Source organism: Orcinus orca, chromosome 19, assembly GCF_937001465.1.
Source record: "Orcinus orca chromosome 19, mOrcOrc1.1, whole genome shotgun sequence".
Classification (NCBI taxonomy): domain Eukaryota; kingdom Metazoa; phylum Chordata; class Mammalia; order Artiodactyla; family Delphinidae; genus Orcinus; species Orcinus orca.
In genome coordinates, this window is record NC_064577.1 from 26075714 (window position 1) to 26092603 (window position 16890).

Consider the following 16890-nt stretch of genomic DNA (forward strand, 5'->3'; position numbering starts at 1 on the left):
TTGGGAACTTTTGTCCCCAAATCTGGGTTGTTGCTTCATAAAACACAGAGTCCAAAGGAAATAAGGCAAGGCCAAGAAAGAAACAAGGCTATGGGTAAAATTTCCCCCACTGGAGAAGAGAGATGACAATGCCTAGCCCATCTGGTCTTCTGAGTTTTTACACAATAATCACCCAAGCACTGGTGGCTATTGTTTTCCTGTTTCACTGTTGCTGTTAGTGTGGGTTTTTAGCCCTTTACCCTGAGAGCTGTAAAAGTTTGGACAAGTGACTTAACCATTCTAAACCTTATCTTTCTCATCTGTTAAATGGGGGAAAGGAAGAAGTACCATCAAAGGTTTTCTTGGGGGGATACAGGTGACATATCCAGGTAAAGCCCTTAGCAGATTGCCAAGCACATGGTAAGGGCTCTGCCAACACTTCCTCTTATTAATAAATGACCCCATGGAGCAAAAAGGGACAGGGTGATGACACAGGGTCCTGCCTTCCAGAATGCTGAGGACTTCTCCAGGATTCGGGGGACAGTGACCTCCCATTTCTGCTATGTTGAGTAAAATGATTTTGAAAACCTGGACAAGCCTCGATCAAGATGTAAGAAAGCTGCCACCCAAACCCAGAGAAAAAAGAAATCCCAGCACACGTCACAGTGCAATGATGGCTGTGCAACGACGTCAGCCAAGGCGCCACTTCTGCAAACCCAGAGAGGTTCTCCTGAGAAGGAAATGAAGAGGAGGAAAGACACGTCAGATGTGCATGGTTCAAGTCACACTTTGTTCTCTGCTCCTCTGAGACAAAGGTGGCCAAACCCTGATTAGGGGAGAAGGGAGGAGATAAGATCAGAGACACATTTCACAAAAGGGTAGAGCACCCCCCCCGCCCCGTCTCTCCGCGTGACCCAGAAAAGAGCCAGAGCCCAAGGAGATCTCCGGCGAAACAGTGAGAACGTGGGGGAGTGACGGCAGTGTGTGGCCTTCTGCGTGTGTGGGACGCGCCAGGGGAGGCGGATGCGACCCTGGCAACACGGGATCCAGGGACCTGCCTCTCCCCTTAACTGCGTGACCTTGAGCAAGCCACACGCTCTTTTCAGGGCTTCTGTTTCTGAACACGAAAGAGCAGGGAGCATAATTTCTTCCCCTCACAGCGTCCTAAACATGTCCAGGGAATAAAGCTGATGAGTGGATGTAAGGGCACTTCAAAAGCAGAAGCAGGAAGCAGCCGGAAGGAGTATTCTCATCAGCGGTGAAGTTATTTTTCAGTAATAGATGAGAAGGCACAAGGGCCGATTCTTTAGAGTGATGCGCGTGTGCGCGTGTGTGCGCGTGTACACGTGCGCGTGGGAGAAAAAGAGAGAGGGCATAGAGTGTGAACCCCCAGGATTCCTGCCCCGGAGCGAGTGATTCCGCAGCGTGTGAATGGGCGTTCGGAGGGAACCGTGTAGAGCTACGATGGGTGACCCGGGTAGCTGCTGGTTTTGTGGGGCGGAGTGATGGAAATGGACACAGTGCACTGAGTAGGGAGAATACAGGCTCTAAACAGACTGGAGGCTTCTCTTCCCCAAGCCGGGAGCCCCACATTTCCTACCCGGGGTGGCCGCCCACTGGCTGGAAGAGAATGCCCATCCTCGACCCCGCACTGCATCACCCCACCTGTATGGTACCAAGTTTCACCCAGGAAGAGCAAAGAGCCGTGACACTTTGACACTTAATAGCTAAATAAATACATGTTGAAATTAACTCCTCCCACCCCGCCCCACCCCACCCTCAAGCCAGTACAATAGTTCGCAAAGCTCCGGTTTCTCTCTGGAATGAGGGGCAGGGGTGGAGATGGGTGATTTTGTTTTTCAAGTGCCTTTGGTTGGAGAGGATGTAGGGTGCTAGGTCCAAACATTACTGCAAGAGTCCCCCAAGTCCCTAGACATCGTACATCCACGTTACACACACTTTCATTCTCTCTTTCCCTTTAAATCCCCCCCCCGCCCCCAAAGAGGGGTAGGGGAGGGATTTGTGCTTCTGGGGCTCCTGGGACTGATTAGCCTGCAGATTTCAGGTAGCTCCAGCCACATGTGCAGCCCACATGACACCCCTAATTCCATACCCACAGCCCTCCTTCTCCAAACAAACAGCAGCGCCCTTGGCAGAGGAAAGAAAATGCCTTTCTTAGGGGAGCTGCAGAGGAAAGCCAGGTCATAACTGTCTACTCTGCTCCGGACCACCCCCCTTCCCCACTCTCCCCGCCCACCATTCATTCGACAGGCAGCCACACCGTGCACCGCGGCTCATCCATGAAAGGACTGTACCTCATGCTTAGAAAAGCAAGCAAGAAAACCAGGAAGAAAAAAATATTTATTATCCTTGTATATTTGGGTAGCAAGGTCTGGGGGTTTTAGAGGTTCTGATATGTTAATAATGATTTCAGTTTGTGGTTTGTTTTCTCAGAACCTGTAAATCCAGGCCAGAAATGTACAAAGATTGTAATCTAAAAGCTTTACATCCATCACTCCAAAAATTCTCCAAAGGCATGTCTCCAACACTCTTTCCTATAGGAGGAAGTCAGAGGGTAGGAAACTTAAAAGAGGATTCCAGAACACGGACATACTTCCTTGTGAGTGGCATAGGCAGCCGTCTACGGGACACATTTTGGAGGGGAGCCATAAAGATATCTCATCCGACCAGCCAAGGTGTCTCACCACGTGACTAGCAGAAATCTACCATTAGATATTCATTGCTGTGGCTAAATTTTGGTCATTCATTCTCTAAATGAATCTTTATTTGGCAGAGTCTTTGTAGCATATAGACTGGGGATACAAAGAGAATAACACTCTGTACTTGTCCTCAAGGAGATCACAGTTTAACGGTAAGCATATCCGCACAAAGGACAAATGACAACACAAAGAGGCATGAACAAAATGTTATAAAAACAGATAAGAGCAAGTATCCATTCCTGGGGAGACCTCAAGTCTTCACAGAGGGGTTAGATCTGTGAAGACCTCGGATCTCTATCTTCTGTTAACGTCTGGCTACCTCTGAGACTGAGAATATACTAAGTATATAGTCATTTACTCCATAGTCTGAATAAGACTCACATCTTTCCCAAGAGAACAGTAGACGAGGGCAGCTTTTATCCGAGAGAGACACCCTTCCCTGCAAAGGGAGAGGTGTGCTGCCAGCAAGGGTTGTAAGGAAGGCTCCCCAGCCCATGAGAAAGGAAACTCTCGAAGATGAGGTCTAAGCCAGTACATAAATCCAGGAAGGCTGGGCCGCTTCAATACGTGAGTCATCGAGAAACAACCAAAGAAACATGGGAAACACCTGAGGAATTAGGACTTACTCTCAGGAATGAGGAAAGGAAGGCAAATCAATAATTCTTTCTAAGGAAATTCCAAGGAAGCTTTGCTTGGGATTTCTTAGAATCAAAAGAGAACCTGGTCTTTCCTCTGAACCCACTCTTAAGTCTCAAAAGCAGCCTCACCGTCACTTCCTGGTTTGTTTGACTGAAAATCAAAGTGCCCTTGGCAAACGTGCGCTGGCGAAGCCTGGGGACAGAGGAAGGGGCCGGTGACCGTTCTTGCCATCCTCTGCCTAACCTGTCCGCTCCTCCAGACTGATACTAACCCAAGACTTGGCTAAAGCAGGTCTCAGGCCTTGCTGAGCTGAGGAAGGGAGCTTGGAGGCAAACACCTCCACCAATATCACTCTGAAACCCTGCTTTCCTCAGATCTAAGCTCCTGGAGGAGACTCAGAATCAAGAGAGCCTCCTCCGTGCCAGGAAAATAAAAAGCAATTAGTGAGTTTTGCTTTAGGCAGAATCGAAAGGGGAAAAAGAAATCTTGGAGCCTCCCAAAACCCCACCTTCCTGGGCCTCTCCGGAACCACAACATTCAGCCCACTCAGCGTTTGGCCAATGCCACCCTCTCCTCCCTCAGAAGATTTCTTTGCTCCTGGAAAATCATCTGGAAACTGTCATCACCACTGTGCTGGTTGGCAGATGTCCTCCAAAGAGAGAGTGAAGCGTATATCCCACACTACAAGGCGTTTCTGGGCTTGGACCAAGAAAGGGGGGGGTGGGGAAAATGATGGCTGCGGCACAGGGCAGAACGGCATCAGTGGGGACAGAAGGAGAGAGGTGAGCTCTGGGGGCAAGAGGGAGGAGATGGAAAGGGGTCGGACACTGAGCCAGGAGCTCAGGACCACTTCTCCCTCAGCACTTTGATGGAGCCGCAAGGATGGGAAGTAGCTCTCTGCGACCCACGCATTCTTTCAGGGCAGGAAGAGGGGAAATCATGGCAGAGGCAGGGAGAGCAGATCTCAGAACATAGTGAGCCCAGAGGACAAAGCAGGGAATGGGTGGAATTCAGAGGCTGAATTCTGATGGAAAGCAGAACGGGAGATGACAGCAGTCTTGTCCCCTTTGGATGTTCAGGCACATAGCCCGCCCACCAAGCAATGTCCACTGAACTGATTTATGTGGGAGCTGAGGATGACTAAGGTTGGGCTCTCTGGGACAGAGATGACAAGGGAAAGAATGACAGGAAAGGGTATGGGAATGGAGAGAGCAAGATGTCCCCACTACGCTGTACTTCCTCCACCCAGAACTGTACTCCACTATCTGGGGTCCTGGAGACAACACTCAGACCTATGGGGCCCGTTCCCGCACAGCCGTCCGGGGTGACCCACACCTTGGAAATCTGCAAGCACCAGAGGCACCTGGTTTGCTGCCCATGATACCTCATGCGTTTAGGACAGTTGAGGTTCAAACAACAGCTGGATTCGGGGCTCCTTCACGGGCCAGGCCTCTGGTGGAGGAGCAGACCCTGGAGGCAGGGGGTGAAAGCCAGGATAGGGCATGTGAGCCAAGACTACCCACCCTATCTTCCTTTCCTACTGGAGATAGAACCCTCCTTCCATCAGACACCACTTTTCCGAGGACAGCCTCCCAACCTGTGAGACGTCACCACTGCTCCCAGAAAGGGAGTATTGAAGGAAAAGATGCCTCCGTTTAGGGCTGTCTTAGACTACCTGTCCCTTTTGAAGAATAATAAATGCCCTGAGGTCCGAATCTCTAGTGACCCTCCCCTTAAATTATACGGAGAACTGCCATTTGTCTCTGCGTGGCGCGTGGCTATGCCGGCAGGTGAGAAGCCGGCAGTTTTGTGAGCTTTAGGGGCACCGGGGAGGGAAGTCGTTTCTGCCACCACTCCTGCCTCGTCCAGGCTGTTGGGCCTTCTCTCATGTTTCCTCCCACCAGGAAACTGGGGGAGCAGCAGGTTCCAGCCCAAGAACTCAGTGAGACATAAGCAATCTGCTCTTTCCCATTGGAAGTACACCCGTGTTGTCCCAAAGATGGAGACACGGACACTGGGAGAGTTTTCTGGGTCTTAACGATGTAAAGGCGAGGATACAAAAAACAACCACGACAGCAACAACACAACAAAAACCCTGTTCTCATCTATGCCAGGCCAAATCTCACGCTCGTCAAAAAGGGCGGGCGGCGGGGGTGGGGGGGCATTTAAGAGTTTACTTACTCCTTTTACATCAGTGAAAGGGCCTTGGGAGAAAAATGTCACGGAGAGAAGAAAAAAAAAGAAAAAGGAAAAGAAAAGAAAACCTGCTTTCTCAAAATGCCTCATCTGCCTATTGGAAGCTGGGAGAGAACCAGAGACACCCCTTGCTTCTCCCTTGAAGCAACCCCGGGAGGGAATCAGGTCATCATGCTGCCTGTCCTTCCTGCAGGATTGCGGAAAGCGACGCGGACCAAGAAATTAATTTGAAATAAACAATGACAAGGCAGGAAGCCCAGCGGGTCCCCCGGGTTCCCTGTGGCCCCCACCTGGAGAACCCCCAAGGCTGTATAACCAGGCTCTCGGTCCGCCTACCCGCTACAGTTTTTGCGACATCACAGCTCTGAGAACCCTCCGCCTTAAGACTTCACTCCGGGGAAACTCGAAAGTTGGGGGCTGACCTCATGGCCTTGGCCTTCCCGGGGCCCTCGGGGCAGAACGCGCTACCGCTGCCGCCTGAGCTCCGACCGGAGGGCAGGCGACCCAGCTGCGCTCTCTGCCCTTGAGCCTCGCCCACGCCGCTCCGAAGCGGGGCCCAAGTCTCGGCAGGGAGGATGCCCGGCTCGGCCCTGAGAACGTAGAGGTGCCAGAAACCCGGGAGATGCGTTCTGCCCCAGGGATAGAAAAGGACTGCGAGAAAGACACAAGATAATTTGTCTTTCATTCTGACAGTTATCTGCGTGATTGTTCAATAATAGCATTTCTCCCTTTTGTAGTTGGATGGAAACATTTCCCAGATTCATAAAGATCCGAAATAATCGCCCACCCCTGAGGACATCTTAGAGGAAGCAGCTGTTAGAGTCCCCTCAGGCTGAGATTAAGTCCTCGCTCTAGAACCCGCCGTCCCTTTGGGGAATCGGCACAAAAGTCCTGAGAATCTCAGCTCTTTTCTGTCGGTTCCTTCCCTGGGACCGAACACACCCTGAACCGAAAGGGGTCCCGAGGGGAGGCAGGTGGGAATCTGATCTACAGAGGAAACTCCTGGGGGCTGAAGTGAGCGCCCTGACCCTGTGGAGCCGTCGGCAACCGAGGCACCGCTGCGTCGAGCGCTTATTTTATTTGTATTTTTAAAACATCAAGGCAAAAGCACCTTCAGCTGAAAATGCCTGAGAGATTTTTAAAAGAGGAAAATTGTGGAGGGACAAGAAAAAAAACAACACTTGGCCCAGGAAATTTCCCGCAGGCCGTTCTAGGGATGCATGCGTGGAAGCAAGCCGAATGATGCGTGGCTCCCTTGTACCTTGACTAAAAACAGATATTTTCGAAAAAGTAAGGTTTAAAAAAAAAGCGCACACTCCCTTTGGAAGCCAAGTCCCTTTGGGACTGGGACTGAGACTTCCCCACTCCGACCCCTCCATTCCCCCTCGGATACCCGGCCAGCCCTGGACTAGCTCATCCAGTCTCTTGCTTTGGCTAGGGTCCGCGCCCCCGGCCCGGCCGGGTCACAGGGGCGCACACTGACGGTTCGTGCCTCCTTCACCCGACACCTCCTCCCGTCCACCTCACCCCCTTTTCTCTTCGAAAACAGAGAGGGGAAGAAAACTGAAATGCCCCTCTCGGCCTGCAGTTTTATGGGCGCTGAAATTATATAGTCTTGGGTGACACTGGTCGGTTAATCTCCCAGAGTAGGGCGCCCGTTTGGGGAGAAATTTACATGGAGAAACATACAGTCACATGCGTTTATGGAACGTGTTGCTGGGAGGTCTGGAGGCCTGCGATGTCCAAAGATCACATTTATTTGGCCGGTCAACAGATATTTATTGCGTACCTAACGAAGCGACCTGGGACTTTCCTCTGCTCTCTTGCTGTTGCCGTCCGGCCCAACGCTTGTCCTGGGACAAGCTTACCTGCCGCTCCTTTTCAAAGAGAACTGGTGTCCGGCGCAAAGAGCGACAGGCAAACAGGCTCCACGCCCAGTGAAAAGTGCTAATTACCGAGGAGCGGTTGGCAGCGGAGGGAGGGCCAGGGACCTAAGTGTTCCGCCAGGGACTGGGGTCTTTGACCTCAAGGGAACCAGGCCAGGGGAACTGGCACAGAGAAGGGGCATCCCTCGTCCTGAGCACTTATGTAGAAAACGTTGCCCGGGGCTGAGATCTTTGGGAGATGCTGCCGCTCTCACCCCGACCAATTTCTTCCAGGACTTGCCTCCCTGCAGAAAACGGATTTAGACACAGTGCCCACTTTTGCTAAGGAATTTTGTAGAGGGAGGTCGTGGTCCTTAATTCCCCAGGCAAAGGGAACCCCATCCGCTCACACCGTCCACCCCCATCCGAGACGGAACCCCCCCCAGACCCCCGGCGTTTGCGCCAGCCCCCGCCCCCCACCCCCCGAGCCAGGGAAACTTGCTCAGCGCCAGCACCCCTGGGCTCCTGCCTGGGCTCCCGCGTAGGCGCGGAGGGAGATTGGCCGCCCGGGCTGGGGAAATTGAGCCCGGCGCCGGCCCCCGACGCCGAGAAGTAGAGAAGCGGTGGTGGTGGTGGTGGGGGGTATCCCAGACCTCGGTTTCCCGAGGTTTCCCTTGGGATCCGCTCGCACCTCCAAGGCTCCGCTCCCGGCGGCAGACCTCGCGGCGCTGGCTGCGGAGCGGGACCCAAGCGCGCGACTCGGGATCCGTGGAGTGCGGTCCATCGCCTGCCCCTTTTCTTGATCTGCGTCCTTTTCCTCCCTCAGCCCCACTAGACTGTTTAGCTCCCAGGCAGAGCGCTCTGGCTGAAACTGGGCCGACAGCCTCAGTTTCCCGATCTGTAAGCGGAACATTGTGGCACGGGTTTCTTTCCCTCGGGTTCTCTCTGACTCAGGTGCTCCGGTCGGGGACTGCGAGCGTTCTTCCCTGGGCAGGTTAGGGAGGTCAAGGGCGACGCAGAAGAGCCCCGGCAGAGAGGTGGAGGAGTGTTGGCACCCGACCGCTTGCAGAAAGGCAGGATCGCCCCCACTGGCTAATGGACGGTGCTCACGGGTCAGAATTGGCCTGGTCCCGGCACGCCGAGCAGAGGGCGACGCTTGGCACCTGGGAGCCCAGGGTCATTGTGGTCTCGCTGTCCCCGTTCTGTGCAGAACAGAAACGTCAGGCATCCCGAACGCTTTTTTTTTTTTTTTTTTGCCCCGTGCCCTAGACACACACCTCCCAGTTCCCCTAACTGGGATGCCCAGAGGTGGATCCGCACGGGAGGGGATATCGAGTAGGAATTTCTGCCGAGATAAATCTCAGCAGCAACACGCAGTCCTGACTGAATGGAACACACCACCCCCTCTCCACCACCGTCTAAGTTTTCCGCAGTTTCTGTGTCAGACAGTTTCTGGGCTTTTGGCGCCCCCTCTGGATACAGCTAAAAACTGCAGTCCGTTTTTAAAGTCAACTGATTGTTTACCACAGGTTTTCAAAAAGATACAAAAATGCTGGCATCAAACGAACAGAAAAGGGATACACCGCGGTAACTTATGATTTAAAATGCGATATATTACGTATCTCCTATTACGTAATTGTACTAAGAATATATTATGTGTACGTATTTATCTTGACAAATATTTAGTGAAATCCTCCAAAATATCTTAAAGTCACAGTCGTCTTCACTGCCTTTATGCCAGTAAACATGGGAATTACAATAAAATGCGACTAAATACAGATGGCCTGGTTAAAACTTCTGCCCGAAGTTCTGGCCTCTGAGTCCCCTCCTGGGTCAGGTGTCTGCGAAGGCACAGTTATACGAACAACTGTCCCCTCCCTAGGATACAGAAATCAGTCCATACTAACCGGGATTTTTTTCTCCTAAGAAAGGACGAAGCTGTTCTTATACTTTCCGAGCGTATTCACGGAGCCATGAATACAAGGCTATTGTATGATGTCTCTCAAACGGGTAAACAAGCTACAGGGTACTAAAGACATCCACTTGTGAGTTACATTCGTTTAAAAAGTAAATATTGTTTAACAGGTTTGTGTAGCTGACTACCTTCTGAAGAGTTCCATTTCCTGTAACAAATGTTGACTTCTTCAGAAAGACTTTCTTTTAAAACGAGATTTTAAAAAATTCTTCAAGGAAAACATTCTTTGAAATCTTGCAAGAGTGTCCGCAATTTGCAAATTAGAAATAAGAAGTCTTTGATATGATGCGGGCCGATGGACACTAACAATAATTTAATTCGGAGGCGAACATTGGCGAGAGCCAGAAAGGGGTGGGGGGAACATTTAAAACTGCATTTTCCACAGTTGTGCGTTTATTTGTGATTCTGGAGACATGTAACCCGCAGGCGACTAAGATTTTTCTTCTCTCCCAGAACAGAGAGCCAACCAAGCTCTAAGCAGTTCGTGTAAACACAAAGGTTGTGCTCAAATCACACGTGAAATACATCAGAGACACCCCCAGCCCCCTCCCCAGAACTCCGGAACGTCTGCCAGTCAGAAAGGACCCGACTAAAGTCAGGACGACAGGCGCTTCACCGCTCCAGGTGTTTTGTAAAAAAAAAAAAAAAAAAGGGCGAAAGCGGCACGACTCCACCAAAGTGAAGTGTTTTGTCTGCAGTGGTGCCCATTGGTTTGGCCTTTTCAAACCAAGGGACTGGCCTCAGCCTCGCGGCCCAGGACAGCCACATTCGCAAAGTTCGACTTCTCAAAGCCAGAGCAGTATGCAAACTCTTTCCAGGGGCAACTCTGCTGACGTTCTGATTCGACCAGAAGTGAAAAGCAGAACCTCCGAGCAGTCGCCCTGTCACGGAGGAGGGTCGGCGGGGTGGGGGGCTGGGGAGGGGGCGGCTGGAGAAGGACTTGTCAGAGTTCAAGGTCGGTGAGGCGCGCGGGACGGCTCCCGCGAGCGCGGGGCTGCGGCGTCGCTGCGGCCGCCAGCCTGAGCGGGGACCTCGCTGTGGTTTTCATTGATTCCCTTTGCAGGAGCGCAGCCGAATCCCGACCAGCCGCACCAGCCCCGGCGAACCAGAGCATGTTAAATCTATTTATATGGATTATTACCGAGGAACGGCGGGCGTTGAGTCACTAAAACTTTTGCTTCGCAATACAATTTCTAAGCGCTTTCGGCGGAGGCCGGCTCCAGGCGCGGAAACTGGGCTATGATTTAAGTCAGGAGCGACAGCTTTTCGAATATGGCAAACTCCGACTAAGTCCCCGGGACCGCGGAGAAAACAACGAACAGAAATGCTTGGGGGTGGGGAGAGATCCTAGTCTACACACATACACACACACACACACACACACACACACACACGGGCGCGCAAAGATTCGCGCGGAGACGGCACCGAATTCTGACATTACCAGAGCACGGCAAACTTACACACTTGGACGTCCCGGGTCCCCCGCTTTCCCCGCAGCACCCCACCCCCCCAACCCCCCACCGGCGGACCAGCGGCTGCGCTCCCCTCCCCGCTCCGCCCCTCCCCTCTCAACACCCTGCCCAGCGCCACAATCCTCCTCCCCCCCGAAGTGGATCCAATCAGCTGCCTGCCAAGCCCTGAAACCTGAAATGCCGTGCTGTGATTGGCTGACGTCTCTAAGGTGAGGGGGTGTATTTATTAAAGAGCCGCTGGGCTGGGAGTTGGAGAGCGGAGTGCGGAGCTTGAAACTGACTGGGAACTTGAGTGGCGCCGCGACTTGCCAGTTTCACTCCAGGAACTTTTCTTTGCAGGAGGAGGAGAGAAGGGGTGCAGTCGCCCCCCGCTTTTTGCTTTCTTCCCCCCCTCCTCTCCAATTCGCCTTCCCCCACTTGGAGCGGGCAGCTGCGGGCTGGCCCCCGCGCGCCTTCCTAAAAGCTCGCCGCTGCGGCCGAGTGACGCGCCAGGCTCCCCGGGAGCCGCTCGCCCCGCGTCCGGGCAGCCGAGGGGAGAGTAGCCCGCGCCTCGAGCCCCCGAGCCGCCGCGGCTTCTCGCCTTTCCCGGCCACCCGCCCCCTGTCCCGGGCCTGCGTATGAATCTCCTGGACCCCTTCATGAAGATGACCGACGAGCAGGAGAAGGGCCTGTCCGGCGCCCCCAGCCCCTCCATGTCCGAGGACTCGGCGGGCTCGCCCTGCCCTTCGGGCTCCGGCTCCGACACCGAGAACACGCGGCCCCAGGAGAACACGTTCCCCAAGGGCGAGCCGGACCTGAAGAAGGAGAGCGAAGAGGACAAGTTCCCCGTGTGCATCCGCGAGGCCGTCAGCCAGGTGCTCAAGGGCTACGACTGGACGCTGGTACCCATGCCGGTGCGCGTCAACGGCTCGAGCAAGAACAAGCCGCACGTCAAGCGGCCCATGAACGCCTTCATGGTGTGGGCGCAGGCGGCGCGCAGGAAGCTCGCCGACCAGTACCCACACCTGCACAACGCCGAGCTCAGCAAGACGCTGGGCAAACTCTGGAGGTAGGGCGGGCGCGGCAGGGTGGGTTCCGCGGCGGCGACGGGGGGCGCTGGCCGGGACCGTCTCTCCGCGCCCCGCCTCCCAGCAGGAGGGAGTTGCCGGTCCCGGAGCAGGCGGGGTGGGGCGGGGGGGAGGCGAGGGGGAGGAATGGGGACGAGGTGTAACTTGGCTCAGAGTTTGACAAAGTTCTTGGATTGCTCTTGGGGGAAAGGGGGAGGGGGTAGGTGGAGCGGGGAGGGGCGGCGGGGCGCGGGGGGCGGAAGATGGCCAGAGGAGGGGAGAACACCAGCAGGAGACTCGGTGGGAGAGGGCTGCCGGCCGGATCTCCCGCTGCAGTGAAGTTCAATCCCAAGGAATTGAAATCCGCCTCCCCCTCCCTCGAACTGCGCTCCCCCGTGAAGCCCTTCGCCCACGGAGATGGGATGCAGGGTGGGGGGAGAAGCCGAGGCTAGAGGGCCCCGTGGCAGGAAGGAGGGGCGAGAAGGGAGGCTGCTGGAAATAGGTGGGTGCAGTGTGTGTGAGTGCGGTGGCGGGGGTGGGGGTGGGCAGGAGGAGCTCCTTGCAGATTAAGTGGTTTTTCAGAAAGTTTTTAAAGGGTGTTGCGGACGGAAGGGGGGGCGGGTATAACTCCAGTAGCAAAGGCCCGGAGAGCGGGAGCCGCGGGAAGCTATTTTCATCTCCAGGGTTTCCAAACTAGGAGAGAAGGGGAGAGGGCGGGGCGGGGAGGGTCCGCTCAGGTCGGTCTAGAAGAACGGAGATTTTTGTTTATTTCTTTTCTTTTACTTTTTTTTTTTAAAGAAAAGTTTCGAGTTGCGGTAGTGGTTGGAAAGCAGGGAGGAGGGAGGAAGGGGGGCTGTGTTCGAAGAAGCCGAGGGGTGGGGGTCACCTCCCCCTCCCGCCGACCTGACAGCTCAGCCGGTTTCACGGAGCCCCCCTCCCTCTCTCTCTTTCTCTCTCTCTCTCTTTTTGTCTGCTACCCCCCCCACCCCGCCCCCAGACTGCTGAATGAGAGCGAGAAGCGGCCCTTCGTGGAGGAGGCGGAGCGGCTGCGCGTGCAGCACAAGAAGGACCACCCGGATTACAAGTACCAGCCGCGGCGGAGGAAGTCGGTGAAGAACGGCCAGGCGGAGGCCGAGGAGGCCACAGAGCAGACGCACATCTCCCCCAACGCCATCTTCAAGGCGCTGCAGGCCGACTCGCCGCACTCCTCCTCCGGCATGAGCGAGGTCCACTCCCCCGGCGAGCACTCCGGTGAGTCTCCTCCCGGCCCCCACCCCGGCCTGGCCACCGCGCCCCTTCTGGCACACCCCCGGGCCCCCAGCCACCTAGTGGGCTCTGCTTAGGGACCTGGCGCTCCCTGGGGAGGCAAACACACTAACCCCTGCGCCAAGTCCCTGAAAACACACACACACACACACACACACCCCAACCTAATCCCTGCACCCTAACAGTAATTTCTATTGCGGGGTAAAATGCCTTTACAGCCTTACAGGGCTTCTCCCTTTTTCTCTTTGCTCCCCCAGCCTAAAAGCACACACAGGGCTCTTGTACAAGTAGCAATTTGGTCTTCCGGACCCTCCGGGCCTCAGACCCTCCCCTGATAAAAGGAGACTGCCGAGTGTGTACCGGCGAGTTAATCATTCAGCGATTTCTGTCGGGCGCAGCGCGCCTCCCCCGCGGATACGGGACACTTTAGCGGGGGGGGGGGGGGTCCCAGGAGGGTTCCTGAGACTAAAGCCTCCGTACAGCCCTGGTTGATTGCCCTGTGTTTCTTCCTCTATCGTCCTCAGGGCAATCGCAGGGTCCACCGACGCCACCCACCACCCCCAAAACCGACGTGCAGCCGGGCAAGGCTGACCTGAAGCGAGAGGGGCGCCCACTGCCAGAGGGGGGCAGACAGCCCCCCATCGACTTCCGCGACGTGGACATCGGCGAGCTGAGCAGCGACGTCATCTCCAACATCGAGACCTTCGACGTGAACGAGTTCGACCAGTACCTGCCGCCCAATGGCCACCCGGGGGTGCCGGCCACGCACGGCCAGGTCACCTACACGGGCAGCTACGGCATCAGCAGCACAGCTGCCACCCCGGCGGGCGCTAGCCACGTGTGGATGTCCAAGCAGCAGGCGCCGCCGCCGCCCCCGCAGGCGCCCCCGCCGGCCCCGCCGGCGCCCCCGCAGCCGCCCGCGCAGGCGCCCCCCCAGCCGTCCGCGCAGGCGCCCCCGCAGCCGCCCGCGCAGGCGCACACGCTGACCACGCTGAGCAGCGAGCCGGGCCAGGCCCAGCGAACGCACATCAAGACGGAGCAGCTGAGTCCCAGCCACTACAGCGAGCAGCAGCAGCACTCGCCTCAGCAGATCGCCTACAGCCCCTTCAGCCTCCCGCACTACAGCCCGTCCTACCCGCCCATCACCCGCTCGCAGTACGACTACACTGACCACCAGAACTCCGGCTCCTACTACAGCCATGCGGCGGGCCAGGGCTCCGGCCTCTACTCCACCTTCACCTACATGAACCCGGCGCAGCGGCCCATGTACACCCCCATCGCCGACACCTCCGGGGTCCCTTCCATCCCGCAGACCCACAGCCCCCAGCACTGGGAACAGCCCGTCTACACACAGCTCACCAGACCTTGAGGAACGCTTAGAGAGCGACGATGGCCATGATGATCGTAAAAAGAACCCAAGAAATAACGCAACCAACCAGAATTTCCTTTGGACATTTTTTTTTTTCTTACCTTTAAAGACATGTACGCTGAAGGCAAGTCGAACTCAGATTACAAGACAGAAACATTGACTATCCAAACGCATTACCACCTTGTTGTGAATCAGTGGCCAGGCCACTCTTGGCTAGACGGACCAGCAGAACCGACGGGAAACTGGACTGGAAACCTTCAAAGCAAGCGTGGAGGGTGATGGAGATTCGTGTGACCAGTTGGCTCAGTCTCTCTGCCTGTTTGGACTTTGTAATTATTTTTTAGCAGTAATTAAAGAAAAAAGTCCTCTGTGAGGAATATTCTCTATTTTAAATATTTTTAGTATGTACTGTGTATGATTCATTACCATTTTGAGGGGATTTATACATATTTTTAGATAAAAAAAATTAAATGCTCTTATTTTTCCAACAGCTAAACTACTTAGTCGAACAGCGTGCCCTAGCTTTTCTTGCAACCAGAGTATTTTTGTACAGATTTGCCTTCTCTTACAGACAAACAGACAAAAAAAAGTGTGTGTTGTATTAACCTACAGAAGCCACAGATTTGTGTTACGTGATCAGTTTGGGGGGTTAGCTTTGCTTAATCCCTCGGGCTTTCTGATTCAAGGAGGAGTTGCCGTAGAAAAATCAGGGCCTTACTTTGCAAATACGGAAGTAAACAATAGTCTAGAGACGATTTGGTAAGCATTTGGTAAGCTTTATCATATATATGTTTTTTGAACGAGAAAAACACCTTAAAGCCTTAAAACCATGCTGCTGGAAAATCCTTGTGCCCTCTTCTAGTGCATTTATCCTCCTGTGTTTGCTCGCTCACCGCAACCTTAAGAAAGAAGCAAAAAGCAAGCAAAGGAGACGAAATCTGTTTGGGGAATGTTTCAGCAGCCAATACGGTGCCCCAGCACACTGCCCCCTGGTTGCCTGCCCGGGCCCCATGTGGAACACAGATGCTAGAATCCTCTCACTTACACTGTCACCTGTGCCTCTCTGAAAACCAGCAGTTAACTTCAAGACATTCCATGTGCTAAGATTATTTATTTTGTAAGGAGAGGTTTTAATTAAAAACAACAAAAAAATCTTCCTCTTTTTTTTTTAATTTTTTAAATTTACCTTCTTTAAAATAGGTTGTTGGAGCCGCGTCCTCAAAGGGTATGGTCATCTGTTGTTAAATTATGTCCTTAACTGTAACCAGTTTTTTTTATTTATCTCTTTAATCTTTTTTTTTATTAAAAACAAGTTTCTTTGGATTCCTTGTCCTAGATTTGTATAAATGCCTTTTTGTCTGTCCTTTTTTTTTTTCCTCTTTGTTGTTTTGTTGAAAACAAACTGGAAACTTGTTTCTCTTTTTGTACAAATGAGAGTTTGCAGATGTAGTGTATCACTGAGTCATTTGCAGTGTTTTCTGCCACAGATCTTTGGGCTGCCTAAACTGTGTGTGTGCGCGTGTGCGTGTGTGTGTGTTGTGACTCAATGTGTCAAAAGCGTGTGTCATCGATGTTCCCCTTCGTTTTCTCTTGGAGAGGGGGAGGAGCGAGGAGTGGGGTCAGCCCACTGACAGACCTTAATTCTTAATTCTGTGGCTGGGGAGTGAGGATTGCTTTTTAAAAAAGACAGCAAACTTTTTTTTTTATTTAAAAAAAGATATATTAACAGTTTTAGAAGTCAGTAGAGTAAAATCTTAAAGCACTCTTATAATATGGCATCTTTCCATTTCTGTATAAAAGCAGATCTTTTTTTTAAAAAAATATTCCTGTAACTTAAGAAACCTGGCATTTAAATCATATTTTGTCTTTAGGTAAGGTTTGGTTTGTGTTTGTGTTTTGTTTGTTTTGCTTGTTTTCCCCCCCAAACCTTTTGTTTTCTCTGTGAAACTTACCTTTCCTTTTTCTCATCCTTTCTTTTTTTTGTATATTATTGTTTACAATAAATATACATTGCATTAAAAAGACAATGGCCTGTGGACTTACTCATCTGGTTCTCCTGTTAAAAGGATGGTTTGAAGAATTGGGGCACCAAAGGGATCATGACATCCCAATCATTGTGATGTTTTTTATTTTGTATGCGCACTTTTGGCAATCCTAAAACCTGCTCTAAAGAAAAGACTGTGTCCCCAAAACTCAAAGCAGAAGAATCTTGAAAAGTGCCACCCCATTAGGTCACATAGAGAATTACATGTCCGTAGCTGCCATTCTGGCAAAGATGTTTGTTGTGGTTTTAACACCCTCATGCTTCAGGGCAAAAGCTGCTCGCTTGAAGAAGTCAGAGGGGGAATATTAGCCCTGAAATC

General features: G+C 53.1%; 1 protein-coding gene across 1 annotated transcript; it reads left to right on the forward strand.

Moving 5' to 3' along the window:
• The first annotated feature begins 11072 nt into the window (after positions 1-11072).
• On the forward strand, positions 11073-15917 carry SOX9 (SRY-box transcription factor 9). Its single transcript, XM_049701896.1, has 3 exons — positions 11073-11894; positions 12890-13143; positions 13683-15917. The coding sequence occupies exons 1-3, from the start codon at positions 11464-11466 to the stop codon at positions 14525-14527; spliced, it is 1530 nt and encodes a 509-aa protein (XP_049557853.1). The 5' UTR covers positions 11073-11463; the 3' UTR covers positions 14528-15917.
• Positions 15918-16890: the final 973 nt, after the last annotated feature.